Source organism: Setaria italica, chromosome IX (genome assembly GCF_000263155.2).
Source record: "Setaria italica strain Yugu1 chromosome IX, Setaria_italica_v2.0, whole genome shotgun sequence".
NCBI classification, from domain to species: Eukaryota; Viridiplantae; Streptophyta; class Magnoliopsida; order Poales; family Poaceae; genus Setaria; species Setaria italica.
The window spans coordinates 46,050,690-46,065,122 of NC_028458.1; the positions used below are offsets into that span (position 1 = coordinate 46,050,690).

The following is a 14,433-nucleotide window of genomic DNA, read 5'->3' on the forward strand; positions in this document are numbered from 1 at the left end:
ATTTAATACGCATGAACTTTAAAATTGACGGAACCTGTGGAAATGCGTGATCATGAATTTGACCAAATAATGTCGAGTCCCATGTGTTCCTCGTTGGAACATATAAATGCTCTCCTAATCTTCTTCTCTCTTTTTTAATCTAGCTCCCATCCTTGTAAATTAAGCAAGAATAATTCGTTTTCCGTCTGAACTGAGACTTTTTGTCCAACCACCATGTGAAGACTTGGGACCCCGGCCCGTGCTGTTTCTTTTGTTCTTGTGACGGCTCTGACGTATCACTCGTGACCTCACTGATCGTGACGTCTGACCAAAAACAGCCAATCGGGGTAATTAGTTTTGACTAATACTGTTTAATTTTTCCGGGTACTTTACGGACCTGGCTGGCCTGATCAAAATCTTATGAGACTGACCATTGATCGTTTCAGCTCAAATAAAACATGCAGAGTTGAGTAAGTTTCTAAGTTGATTGGCGGTTGAGTTTACCTAAGTTTGCCTTTACTTTCAGGTCGTTTAACTAGTCCTGGAGTGACAATGTAGACAAATACCGATTCGTAACAACTAGCTACTGTCAACGGATATCAAGTGATTAATAAAAATAGAGGTGGCAGGGATTGCAATTCCAGTGAAATTTTGCTGAAATTCTGTGAAACTTGGTGCTTCTAGCCATGAACGGAAAATATGCTTTCTACAAAAAAAAATGTTTCGTTTGAATTCTTTTGGCCAGCAAGTGTCTGTATGACAGAAAACACCCTTCCGCGCGCAAACATAAATGCCATGTGCTAGGATTTTTTATCCCAGCCATATGTATTCGGCTATTCCCATTTTTCCTTTTTGATGATTGGTGGTTCCACGGTTTAAGGAAAAAAATTATGACTATTTCAGGTTAGAGCAACTCCAAGAGTTCCTCAAAAAATTCTTCCCAAAACGAGGTATTGGGGGTTATGCTAAAAAAATTTTCCCCTAAAAACATATCAGCCCACAACATCATTAAAAATTACTCTCAATAATTCAAAATAGGTCACGTCATCGTAGCTGGGCCCAGCCCGGGCCGCCCCGCTCTCTCCCCGTCTAGCCTCCCGCGGGCGCACGCGAGGCCGAGCGGCGGCGGCGTGCGGCAAGGCAGGCGGGCACGAGGCTAAAGTGGCGTCTGCGAGGCAAGGCAAGCGGCCGCAGGGAAGAGTTGCTTCGGCGAGAGTTGCTCCCAAAATTGAATTAAAAAATAATGGTAAATTAGCCATTGTTTGTTGCGTGGGAGTTCAATTTGTGTGTTACTGAGAGAAAACAACTTCGATTTGCTTTTGCTTCTGCCGCAGCCACTTCCAATTGCGATGCCACCAGCCACCTCCGCACGCGAGGCAAGCTTCGACAGCGCTGCGCTGCAGGGGATCTGCTTCGCCGCCATTAGCAGCGCCGGCATGTAGGTAGATGCGCTCGCCTTGCCCAGCGCCGGCCTTGGGCGGAGTAGGCCCAGGCAGAGCAGCGGAGCAGTACGCGGGGGAAGGAATCGCTCGGGAGGTCGATTGGGGAAGAGCGGGGGCTGCGAAAATATGCGGGATAATGATAGCCTTTTTCGCGTCCCCGCAAAAATGTGGACAGTTTGAGAGAGCGGTTGGAGTGTCTGATTTATTCCTCATCTCCCTAATTGAGGTATTGGGGTTGATAAAAGGGAGCTCTTGGGGTTGCTCTTATAAACCCAAATTACATACCACAAAAAGTAGGACTATTCTCATTCTTTTTGCGAAACATACAGTACACATGTCAAATTTGATTAAACCACAACCAAAATTCAAAACAAAATTCCAGAAATAATCCATGCATGAATCTTATACTACTTCCCAGATATGGAAAAAATTCGGAACTGAAACCCTGGAGGTGAGGGCTATGTGTACTTTGAACCATGGATGCGTACATTTGCCAATCAATTACTTTTTTCCCCTTTATTTCCCTTCTCCAGCTTATCGTCATTTTTTTTGCAAATCACAGAACAGATGCAAACGCTCACAAACGCATGCACGCTCATCCCTATGAATACACACATGTAGCCTTACTCCCATGAGCACTTTCGGGAGACTGAGCTGGCAGATCTTTCAGCATGTCGTCATGGGAGAGGTGTAGAGGCCAGAACGATTTTTCTTTACCTATAAAAAAATATCATCATGGGAGAAACATTTATTAAACCCAAGAACTGTTGACACATGAATGCTTTATTTTAATAGAATATCTGAACCACGAAAGTGAGATCGCGTGAGATAAAAAAAAATCCTTTACAAAATAGTGTGCTGTGAAAGCCAGTAGTTGATCAATCGCAAGCATGCACATGGATGTCTATTTATTTCAGTTTTTTTTTATCTCGCTTGTGGTCAGCATACACAATGAACCGGATCTGGCTAGTTTGGTTCAAGTTTCGTTCAGGGAGCTCAAATAGTGTATCTCAAAACTCAAATGGGACTGGATAGGAAATGGGCAAAAACTTTGGCCAAGGATAAAAAAAAAAGAATCGAAGACCGATTGGTTTAATATATTTTCTTCAGGTGTTTTTTTTATTGAATTTCCATTGTGAGGAGGGGGGGAAGCACCGGAGTTCACCGTCACAAAAAAGAAAAAGGGAAAAACACCACTAGAAGTCCAGAACCGAAAGGAGCAAAAGCTACCCAAGATGTACGCAAGGAGTCATGAGCTAGTAACCGTGATATGCGGCAACTTGGCTAGAAATGTCAAAGGAAGATCTCGTCTTAAACCCAGCTAGTTACGCATAGACTACTCGAGTAATCCACACTAGTACGGCATCTGCGAGTAGATGGAAGCACCATACAAGTTACAATGATGTCTGATTAATTTATCCATCTACCCTACACTTGACACGTTTGGGGACCCAAAACACCGAAATAATATGTGGATCACTTCTGAATCAATAACCAACCAATGCATAATTTAAGGTTGCTGTTTCATAGGATCCACTCGCATTTAGTTAATAATTCATCAAGATTCAAGAGTTGGTATCAATGCATAATTTCTCTTTTCCCATTCAATTCGAAATATAAGCATGCTAATTACTTACTCCGTCCGTTTAGTTTTTCTATGCAACTAAATACAGTGTGTATGTATAGAAGTAACGAGAGCGAACCTTCCTAGCCTATAGAAATCACACATCCCTGCTCGATCGATCGCATTAAAGGCGCAAATACGACCTTGCTCGGACCGGGCCGACCGACCAGTCATCACACATTCACACTCACGCAAACAGTACGCCTGGTTAAAAAGGGTTTCCTTGGACTTTTTCTCGCGAGAAAGCAACGCAAAACGGGCGAGAGGCACGCGCGCCGAACGCCGTCGACTTTGACCGCCGACGAGCTGCGGCCCGGCTGTTTTTGCTCCCGTACATGCACTGCGCCGGTCAAACCTACCCCTTCCGCTTCCGGCCATGTCCACACCCATAGCAGATATATGCAGCAACCAGCCCGGCCGAACAAGCTAGCTAGTGTACAGATCGACCCATCCATAATCCATCCATCGCCAGCAATATAAACCCTACTGCCTGCCGGCGGCAGCTACTGTTCATCGCCGATCACCTCTAGCTAGCTGCCGGACATAATAATGGCCAATGGCGGCGGCTGCCTCCTGGCGCCGTACTTTTGCGCGGCGCTGCTGTCCCGTCGCGGGCGGCGGGCGGCGCGGCTGGTGCTGTGGGGCGGGGAGTCCCGGGCGGCGAGGCACGGGAAGCTGGCGGGGCAGGTGATGCTGGACTTCGCGGGCACCGTGGTGTGCCGCGCCGACGCCTTCTACCTGGGCCGCCCCGCGCCCGTGCTGGCCATCGAGGACCGGCTCCTCGCCGGCGGCACCTACCTGGTGCTCCCCGTCGAGCGCCTCCCGCAGGGCTACGACGCGCTGACTGCGGCGTCCCTCGCCGCGCTCTCCTACGACAGGGCCGCGGCAGCCGGCGGGGGGCCGTCCATCGCGGGCGGGCCGAAGAGCCCCTTCGAGTACGTCAAGGGCGACGACGGCCGCACCGTGATCAAGGTCACGCCGGAGTTCCTCATTGGGGCCATCACGTCGTCCAGGGCCGCCGGAGCAGACAGAGAGGGCGGCGGCGAGGAGGCGTGCGCCGGGACGCTGTGCAGCACCCCCGAGCTGCGGAAGCACTACGAGCAGCTGGTGGGCGCCGGCAGGGGCGCCCGCGCGTGGTCGCCGCGGCTGGACACCATCAAGGAGCGCAAGGGCAGGCGGGGATTCGCGGCGGTCAGCCCCGGAAGGCTCTCCCCCGTCGCCGTCAGGCTCCTCAGCCGCCTCGACGGCAAAGGAGATAGATAGTAGCTGCTAGCGTGCGGCGGAGCTGCACGTATCTAGCAGCATGGCCATGGAGGTGCAGTGGGAAGCTTGCTCGATCGAGAACAGCTAGCAAGCTTGGTGATCCGTGCCCGTGGTACTTGGTCGCCGGTGAAGCAATTGGATCCGGAGGGAGCGATCAGCAGCAGCTGCTGCTGCTGCTAGATGATTAGGTAGTTTAGTGTGGAGTATGTGCAAAGTGCAGGCCGGCAATCTCTCTTGTTTTGTCGGAGGAAATCAGCTGTATAGATGCCGATCCGAATTCCATCATGAATACACATACAGTACAGGCATGCACGCATGTGGGCGTGTCTCTGCTGCGACCGGATCGGAATCCCAACTTGGCTGGCGTCGTTGATGTCCATCGAGCCCAAGTAAGCAGCTTCCTCGTATGTCTGAGGCGGCGCTCCTCGGCCGGTCGCGCGCGCTGCTGATTGAACGAGGGCCGGGCAACGCACGAAACGCCCGCGCGGATCGGATCAACCCAGTGGATGGGACGTACGGGTTCCACTTCCAGCAGGGAGGGGAGCCCTGGGCGGGCCAAGCAGCACGCCCGCCATCGATCAGCAGGCGCCCAGGGAGAGGATCCTCTCACGCGGCCGGGCCGGGCCAGCGCCACTCGCGCGGGCGGCGACGAGACGTGCGGAGCGCGGCGGGGGCGCCAGCCGGCCTCGAAATGCATTGTCGTAGCACAACCCAAAATTAAAGGCTTGCTGTCACCGTTACCATTTCGGATGCGACGGCACAACTAGACAACAAACAGTGGCAATGCGCACGGGACTGTCCCGTGCGTCTCGCTCGCTCTAGCTGCCTAGCGTGCGGCCGGATCATAGGAACGAGGTGCACAAAACCGAAGACCAAACGCGACACGCATGCATCTGCATGCACGTACTCCATCTGCTCACCCGGATCGGAGCATGAAACTGCCAAGCAACAATTCATCAAGACAAGATCTGACTTAGCTTTCTCGTTCTGGAGTAAATTCAACCAGCGGCCGGCTACTACGTTATCAGACACCGTCATAGTAATCTTTGTACGTGCTCAGTGCCTCGCGCTGACACAGCCAGGCCCTTTAAGCTAGGCAACTAACCCTCTTCTTCTCTTCCGATAATCCGTGCTTATTAGTCAGCGCGGTGGTTCCAAGCACGCACGCACGTACGTGCGTCGTGGAGACGACCGACGAGATCGATCCGGTCTACAGTATATTATTATATATATAAGGCTGAATTAATTAACCAGCCGCTTGCTGCTTGCATTGCGGCTGTATTTTGACATACATGTCTGGATTAGTTAGTAGGACCAGTAAACTGTGTGGTGCTGCTAGTCAATCTCTTGTGGAGCGACGACATCATTTTGGGTTCCAGTTTGACAAAGCTATCGTGTTTTGTTACGTCGTGAGCTTCATTCGCGTATGTATATGCTTTTCACACGTGCGACGCATGCTCTATATACGGAGTGTGATATATAAGAAGTATAAATCATCGTTTTCATTTTATCATAATTCAAACTTCTCTAATCTGACCAAACCTATACGGAAATACACTAATATCCATAACACAAAATTGGCCCAGTTAAATCCACCACAAAATTGGCCCTTTTTTGTTGTTGTTGTGAAACGCCACTAAATGAATCTTGTTATTGCATTCCTTTGTTGTTGTATATGCGAGTATATACTCGTTAATTTGATTAAAATCAGAGAAGTTTAATTAATTTAGAACAAAGGTGGAATGACATAGTGCATATATTACATATCTCGGAATGTATATGCAGTAACAAGCGATATCAAAACGTACCACATGCATGTATGTTCATCTTGCACGCTCAAGTGGAACTGCTAGTACCGTATACACGCAGCAGTACCGCACACATCATTTTTGTCGGAGGACGGTTGTTACTTCCTCCGTCCCAAATTGTAGAATATTTGAACTTTTTATACATCTAAATAGCTAAAATGATCTATAATTTGAAATGAAACGAAGGAAGTACGGGCTGGTCAGCACGTTTCTCATTATACATGTGCGCACCGCAAGTCAGAAACAAGCAGAGGTTGATCAACTACATCAGCAAATTGAATTTGCTTCCTCATTACTAATAAATTAAGTACTGGCTAGCTTGAGCGACGCGATGGCGGACAAATTAAAGACGCACGCGGCGGTTGCTCAGTGCCTTTCCCTTCCCAACGTCGATTCGTGCTTTGTCGTACGCCAAACCGGACATGTACGTAGCGTACGTAGGCATCTGCATGCCGGCGCGACAGGTGCTGCTGGCTGGCCCCTCCTTTTGGAATCGTCGTTTGACTTGTACGTTGGCACACGCACGTTGTACACGTGCAGGGATATGGTATCGACCCTCGTGCGCCACGCGCGCACGGATGATCCCATATCGCCTCGATCGTATGAGTGTCCATATGGTCGAGGTCGGATAACTAAACGACCTAGCTCATGTGAACGGAAGAACCACGCCGCCGGCAGGAAGCTCAACTGAAGAACGACGTGCTTTGTGCAGTACGTTGTGCTTGCTTCCGCAATGGTATAACTGTCGCCAAGTTGGTCACCTTCCAAAGAATCGGTAGAGGTTGTCGTAGCATGCATGTTTCCAACAGACATCGACTGGGAAATAGTCCATATGTTTGTCGTAGCGCGCACCGGCTAGTCGGCGGCTACAGCAGACTCGCAGTAATTAGGCAGAGAACGCAACGGGCAGGTGCTCCATGCGTGCACGGGCCGTCTTTTTTGTTTTTTTTCTTTTTTTAAAGATTCTCGCAAATACACCTTCGGCGGAACCATTTCAAAATCTGGACCCTTAGCTTGACGTCATCCACGCTGGCGCTAAACTTACACGTCTCAGCGCCAGCCATCCTAACGTCAAGGTCCACGCGCAGCTGCTGACGCGGATGACTGGTGGCGAGGGCTTGGCGCCGTGGATCTTTGGCGCCGAGCAATTTACCCATACCTCTTCGCGTTTCGAACGAAACAAGTATAATTATTCCGAGAAGTATACAACAAACTACATTGTAGTTCAACTGGTTAGGACATGGACTTTTTATCCCAGAGACCTTGAGTTCAAACCTCTGTGTTGAATCTTTTTTTTTCTACATTTTATTTTTTTTTCTTCCTCCCAGATCAACAATGAAAATTATAAATTTCACATACATCTTGACAAATACATCATGTCAAGGAGGCCGCAAGATATTTTTTTCTATATTGAGAAATTTGAAAGTTGGTGGCCTTCTGCTTGGGTCGTCATTTTCTGGAACATATTACGATAGCACGACCTTCTTTTATATATTCAGTTAACACATCTGTGCCTTGATGAATGCCAGCGTTTTCGAAGATATGCCCCTCTACGACATCCTAAATGAATTTCAGAAAGGCCACAGCCACATGGCAGTGGTCATAAGGAAAAACATTCCCAATGAACCAGCTGAACAGCCCGCCAATGATGGTCGAAAATATCTTGCGGCCTCCTTGACATGATGTATGTGAACAGGAGTTTCAACTCAGGTCTCTGAGATAATAAGTCCATGTCCTAACCAGTTAAACTGCAGCATAGTTTGTTGCACACTTCTCGAAATAATTATACTTGTTTCGTTCGAAACGCGAAGATGTATGGGTAAATTGTTCGGCGCCAAGATCTACGGCGCCAAGGCTTAGCGTCATGATGGATGGCGTCAAGCCCCGCAACGTCGGCATCCGCGTCAGCAGCTGCGCATGGACCTTGGCGTCAGGATGGCTGGCGTCGAGATGTGTAAGCTTGGCGCCAGCTGGATGGTGCCAGCTAAGAGTCCAGATTTTGAAATGGTTCAGTTAGGGACGTATTTGTGAGAATCTTTTGGACTTAAAAAACAAAAAAAAAAAGTCGGCGTGCACGGGCGCCAAAGGGGAAATGCCTGGCCGCGTGCGTCACGGCCCGACCGTCATCCTGAGCCTGCGGGTGAGGACGAACGGCCCACGTGATGGAGCTGGTGATATGGGCTGTGACCGAGAGCAAGAAAGACGAGGACAGAGCATGTCTCGGCCCGCGGCCTGCCCCGCCGCCAATCCTATCCTCTCCTCTCCTCTCCTCTCTGGCGCCGCCACGGACCTCCCCACGCCGCCTCCGCCTCCCGCGCCGTCGAGGAATCCAAGCCCAGTGAAGCGGGCGGGAGGTGGGGAGCGACCGGCGGCGAGGTCGCCGGCGGCCGGGGTGGTGGTGGAGGCGGCGGCGGGGTTAGGGTTAGGATTCGGGGTTGCTGGGGTGGGGACTCCAATGGCCGGCGACTATAGAAGAGGAGGAGGGTGGGGACGCCGAAGGACCGGCGGTGGCGGCGGTTCAGCCGGCGACGGAGGCGAGGCGGCGCGGTAGCGCCGCGGGCCGGGCGGGGTGGACGGCCGGTGGGCTGGTGACCGACGGCGGGAGCGAGGATGCCCATGGGATTAGGAAGGGCGGGCGAGCGGGCAGCGGTAGTTGGTGAGGGGCGGCAGCCGCCGGCCAGGATGGAGGAGGAGAGAACGGGGGTGGGGGAGGAAGAAGATGAAGTAGCTGGCTTCCGTGCTCCACATAGGAGCCCCCCTGCCCCGCGCCCGCGCCGGAGCTTCGTCCACCACTCCACCACACCACTACTGTGGGCAGCCGCGGCGGGATGTCGAGCATCTTGCTTGTGTGTAAAACTAATAAAAATTGGAGACTAGGGTAGTGTTTGGTTAGCTTAAATGTAACGTAATCTGATTATGATTACTGAAGGTAACGAATCATATGTGTAATCTAATTATGATTACTGAAGGTAACGAATCCATTACATATGTTTGGTTGCGGTAGTTTGTAATCAATTGATACTGTAATCGAATCCCTTACCTAAATAATATCTCCCCTCCTCCCCCACCGTAATCAGATATAGCACCCACACAGTAATTACTTGAGTGCAACCAAACAAAGAGAGCAATCACCTGTTCCACCTCCAAATACATTGTAATCTGATTCCCTTTGCGTTTACATTACCTTAGCACGAACCAATCACTATCTAGGTATCAGCCCGGTAATCCTGCAAGAGAACAGTCTGGCATCTGCACGGCTGCGCCATCACCAAACATGGCTCCAGAGTTGGAGGACCACGAGATAATAGTACCACCAGAGTTTTACATGTTCCATTCCAGAGAACTTGTATGGGTCAATCCACTCTCTATCCTATGTACATCGTCATCTCCACGACCGCGCTCCTGGGTGCTGTACTGTACTCTACTCGTCGCTGCCAAGCGGGCAGCACCACCGGTGGATTGGAATTGGATCACTTGTCCTTGGTCACCTCAACGCCGATCCGCTCAGCCACCTGCACACCGAGACAGCAAGCGGGCACAGGTATCAGACGCCTTGCTTTGCGGCAAACTGCTGCTTCTCATCTGAAAACTACAACGTTGTACCCCCAAAAAACGAGCCAACATTTGAAGATGTAAGTGTGGGGAATAAATGTTTAATTCTTGCATATCCAGTTATCCACAATTTCACATGCCGGTCGCATCTGGACTATTCTTCAGACCGTGATGACAAATGGTACTCACTCGGCCACAAATGCAGCCATCCATCATTTCCCACTAGTGCGTGGCAGTCTGACGGAGCTGCCGTTACCCATTCATCAACAATCAGAGCAGCCAGCACAGCCCAGTGAGCCGTACCGGCAATAATCCTACTGTCACTAGACCAACCAACGAACGAACGATCCAGGCATGTGCTCCGATGGTGGAATTTATTAGCTCGCCAAGGGATGAAACCTCTCTCTACCCATGCCACCAGCATAGTGATACCAACACCAATTACCAAACCACTCTGCATTCTCGCAAGTTGCAACCAACATAACAAGAAAAGCGAGCTACTTTGCCCAGATAAAAGAAAATGGTAAATGCTTGGGGGTAAAGTGTACAGAAAAAATAGAAATACCTCCTTGAAGGAGTGAACGTCGCTACCCCAGAGCCAGGCATCACAGCCTGCATCTCTAGCTCCCCATATATCATTTCTGCGATCGTCGCCAACATGCACAGCTTCTTCAGGCTTCACACGTAAAAACTCACAGGCCTTCAAGAATATTGTTGGATTTGGCTTCTCTGCTGCAACCTGTTTGTAGAGTATACAGAAACAAGAGTTTTCAATACAGTACATTTCCTGTAAATAATAAATATACAGCAATAAAATGAAGCTGAAGAATGACAATATAAGTCAATAGACCTCTGCAGAGACAGCAACTGCATCAAACCAGTGGTCACATTTCAGGGTCTGCAGAAGTGGCCGTAGGCGGGTATCAAAATTGGAGACTACGGCAGTTTTAACACCAGCTTTCCTTAAAGCTTTAAATACATTTTCAGCATCAGGATCACAAAGCTTCCAAGCCTAGCGAGCATAAAAGGCTTCTATTAGACTGGCCCAAGTCAGAGACAACAAAGACAATATTCTAAGTTATTTTTGTTTGCTGACTACTCCCTCCATCCCAAAAGACAAGTCATTTTAGGATTGTCCTAAGTCAAAACTTTTTTAAGTTTGACCAAGATTATTGAAAAAACTACATATATTTATGGTACTCCCTCCGTCCCAGAATATAGCTACGTTAAGACATTTTCAGACAGATTAAGAAGTCTGACAAAAAGACTCAATTGCCCTTAGTCAACTTCCACAGCTTCTTTATAGGATAATGACGTGCTAATTTGGTGGTGCATACATGGCATCAGATGTGCATGAGCCATTCACACCAGAGTTTCTTTGGCGTCTGATTTGATGGAGGCTAAAAAACAGCGCTTGGGATTCTGATTTATTTGACACCATGCAAGCAATTGCGACATGCAAACATTGTTTCAGCATGGAAAATCTTACCGCCAGCCCATACCAAATTGACGCCAATCAACGTATTAACGCTAATTACCGTGGCCTAAGTCGAGGGACGATGCATGCGGAGAGGACCGTCAATTCGTTATGGGCGTGGGGAGATGTGGTTTGAGGGTATTTTGGTCCCTTCATATGTAAAATGTGGTGTTGTAACTCTAAATGTAGTTATATTTGGGACAAAATTTGAACACTTAATGTAGCTATATTCTGGGACAGAAGGAGTATGAAATAAGTGACATTAGATTTATCATAAGATATATTTTTATAATATACCTATTTGATGCCATAAACATTGATATTCTTCTCTATAAATTTGGTCAAAGTTAAGAAAGTTTGACTTAAGATAACTCTAGAATGACTTGTTTTTTGGGACGGAGGGAGTACATAGTTAATGTAACCTTTTCTGTCATAAAGTATTGATACAGTTCCTCAAAGTATTGTGCATCTGAACAGCCTGTAGAAGAAGTTACTATGTGCTGCCAAAAAGGTCTCCCATCATCCACATACCTGGTCCATGTTGGTATAATAACTTAATCTCAAAATGGATCAATGATAATATATAGAATAGGCAGTACACAAAAAAAAGAAGATAATTTAGAGAAAAGAAGGAGCATGAAGTACTACAGCACAACGGGTACAGCACTAATAGGGAATGGGTTTGCAAAGACAACCTAAACAAATGAGTGAATAAATAAAAGGCCAGCAATGATCAGCCCTGACCCACATCCAAACATGTCCAGAAATAACATTATCTCTGGATGGTTTCCCTAAATGGGTGCTGCCAGTAAGTAATCACGAAAAAACAAATGAGTGCAAGAAAAAAAGTGAACTTAACAGCTTACTGGATGTCTATAACAGGGAAGCTCTCATGGTAGTTCTGAAGAGGGCCCATTTAGCAACAAAAAACAATCAATGTATATAAGTAGAGCTACTGTACTAAGTAATGGAAAAGCAGAAGAGCATGAAGTCAGATTAAATGTGACAGGGTGCACCTTCAAGGTAAGGTTCTGATCACACTATCTGATTAGGGAAAGAAACAAATTAATGTGTTTACATGAATTATAAGATCATGAAACTATAACATTAGAAAGTAAAGAAATGAACAAAATGATAACTTAGGATGCAAATAATAAATAAATAATCGAACTGTAATTCCCTTCTAATTTTAGAGCACTCAATAAGATTAAATAACACTGCAGTCTTGTTCTAATACACAATCATTGGCTTCTCCGCTAACTATACAACTTCTTTTGAAACAAAATAATTTTGCATAGTTTGTTATCTGAGCATGCATAAAAGACATGCCTAACAATATGCGCCTGGGAACATAAGGATATGGAAGCCTTAAGCAGAAACCTTTTTGGTGAAAATCTATTTTAAGGTTGAAGCTTGAATGCTTGATGCTCAAATAAATGGACTGAAAAAAAATGGCAAAGCAATGCAATAGTATGCCTCATCTAAACACGTCACTATTTTTAAATCTTCCCTTTTCTTTCCCAATTTGTTTTGCGAATCTAGGGTTGCCAATAAGTACCAGCTGAACTGAGAGCCGTTATGCATACAAGTGATTCCGATTTGTCGTTCAGCGTGTTCGAACGGCTGCCACTGCACGCTGCCTGCTGCTGCTGCAGCTGCAGCTGCGCTGCTCTCACCCGAGCAGCAGCAGGCAGCTGCAAAGCAGCGCCCCGAACACGCTGGTTATTTGCGAATCTAGGGCTGCTAATAAATAACAGCTGAACTGAGAGCCGTTATGAGTGATTTTCCCAATTTGTCGTTTTTGCGAATCTAGGGCTGCTAATAAGTAACAGCTGAACTGAGAGCCCTTATGCGTACAACTGGCAAGGCTGTCGTGTACTAGGAGTCCTTAATCCTTGTATGGACCGAGCACTGTTAAATGTCGTTTTACGCAACATGCATGGCACCACACACCAATTCTCATGCAGGTTCATGGAGTTGACAACATAGAAAACTTGCATGAAATCAAATCACTGAAAAAGGAAGAAGAGTAATCCTCAACGTCAGCAAATTGACCTTTGAGCTAATCAACTTGCATCACACCAACGAACATTCACTAAGTCTAACCAAAAAGAATATGCAGACAGGAAACAGGGCAGTACGGCATAACAATATCTAAGGGATTACTGTCAATAACCAGGTCTTCCTGCACAGGCATCAGGCAGAGTGAGACAAATTTTCAGCAAATGGCATGTATATGCATCAGAAGTCCGCACCTGAGACGAGATCCGCCCCATGGTTGCTCATATGCCCGCCTGTACCTCATCAAGATCTCATCTTCTGAGTATTTCACTCCATACTTCTCACCAATGCTCTTATACACCTAAACAGAGGCAACAAACAACACGATTCAGAAAACATACTTTTTCAGGCAAATTCCATCATGAATACCAGGAGCCATATTAAGCCAGACAGGCAGTGCAAAACTGAGACCCAACAATTCAATCCGAGCAGCATTGATCAGAAGGCAACCCTATCGTGCTACAGGAGCGCAGCGCAATCGCCACCCAGACTGCACATCACAGTATCACACTACTCCCTGAGGTAAAGATCACTAACGCAGCAAGTCGCTAGAACCTGAAGAAGAGGGCTGGAAGAGGAAGGGAACGGCGAGTCGCACTGACCTGTGCCGTGGGCTGGGCAGGGACGATGAGGGTGCCGACGGCGTCGACGAGGAGGGCGCGGTGCGTAACGTCGCCGTAGATGGACTTGCGGTAGTCGTAGTACTCCCTCGCCACCGAGAGCTCCCACCCGGCCCCACCCTCCTCCTTCTCCTTCCCCCTCTCCCTCTCCCTCTCCGTCTCCGCCGCGGACGACGTGCCCAGCCACCGCCCTCCCGAGAACGCCGCCGCGCGCGCCCTCGCCGCCGCCGAGCGCAGCGCCGGCGCCGCCATTTCCGCGGGTGCGGTTGTGGAGGACTGGAGCTGGGGGCCCAGCCGGGCACCAGGAAATGTGATGGGCGGCGGCGCTGGGGGTGGAGATGTGATGTGAGAGATGTGCGCGGCGAGGCGAGGGAGGTCAGAGGTGCGGGCGTGTGGCGGCAGGCGGTGGCTTTTCTGTTGCTCTTTCCTTGCTGGGTGACTGGGTGTGGTGTCTGGTGTGTGCTGCTTCGGTTTCTTTTCTTTTCGGGAAGGGTTTTCGGTTGGTTTTGGACCACTTCGCCACTTGGGTTCGGGACTCTCTGGAGAATGTTCACCTGGACCTCTTGAATGCTTGCCTCTTTGATAAGCTTGTGGAATGACCACGATG

The 14,433-nt window shown here is 48.5% G+C and overlaps 2 protein-coding genes across 3 annotated transcripts; one reads left to right on the top strand and one right to left on the bottom strand.

Annotated features, from left to right (window-relative positions):
- The first annotated feature begins 3,258 nt into the window (after positions 1–3,258).
- LOC101775529 lies at positions 3,259–4,663 on the top strand. Its single transcript, XM_004984271.3, has one exon. The coding sequence runs from the start codon at positions 3,595–3,597 to the stop codon at positions 4,306–4,308; it is 714 nt and encodes a 237-aa protein (XP_004984328.1). The 5' UTR covers positions 3,259–3,594; the 3' UTR covers positions 4,309–4,663.
- A 4,550-nt stretch (positions 4,664–9,213) lies between these two features.
- LOC101775941 (haloacid dehalogenase-like hydrolase domain-containing protein 3) lies at positions 9,214–14,281 on the bottom strand. 2 transcript variants are annotated; one of them, XM_004984274.4, is made up of 6 exons: positions 13,809–14,278; positions 13,401–13,507; positions 11,568–11,676; positions 10,519–10,680; positions 10,234–10,407; positions 9,214–9,628 (listed from the first exon to the last, which is right to left on the bottom strand). In XM_004984274.4, exons 1-6 carry the CDS (start codon positions 14,076–14,078, stop codon positions 9,587–9,589), a joined length of 864 nt encoding a protein of 287 aa, XP_004984331.1. In that variant the 5' UTR covers positions 14,079–14,278; the 3' UTR covers positions 9,214–9,586. The 2 variants fall into 2 exon arrangements, with proteins under 2 accessions (XP_004984331.1, XP_014660054.1); XM_014804568.2 differs by lacking the exon at positions 10,519–10,680 and having other exon boundaries at positions 13,809–14,281.
- Between the last annotated feature and the right edge of the window lie 152 nt (positions 14,282–14,433).

Coding starts and splice junctions, on each gene's coding strand:
- LOC101775529 (XM_004984271.3), top strand. CDS start 3,595: ATGGCCAATGGCGGCGGCTGCCTCCTGGCGCCGTACTTTTGCGCGGCG.
- LOC101775941 (XM_004984274.4), bottom strand. CDS start 14,078: ATGGCGGCGCCGGCGCTGCGCTCGGCGGCGGCGAGGGCGCGCGCGGCG. Junction 13,508..13,808: donor CTGCCCAGCCCACGGCACAG/GTCAGTGCGACT, acceptor GCCTCTGTTTAG/GTGTATAAGAGCATTGGTGA. Junction 9,629..10,233: donor ACGTTCACTCCTTCAAGGAG/GTATTTCTATTT, acceptor CTCGGTGTGCAG/GTGGCTGAGCGGATCGGCGT.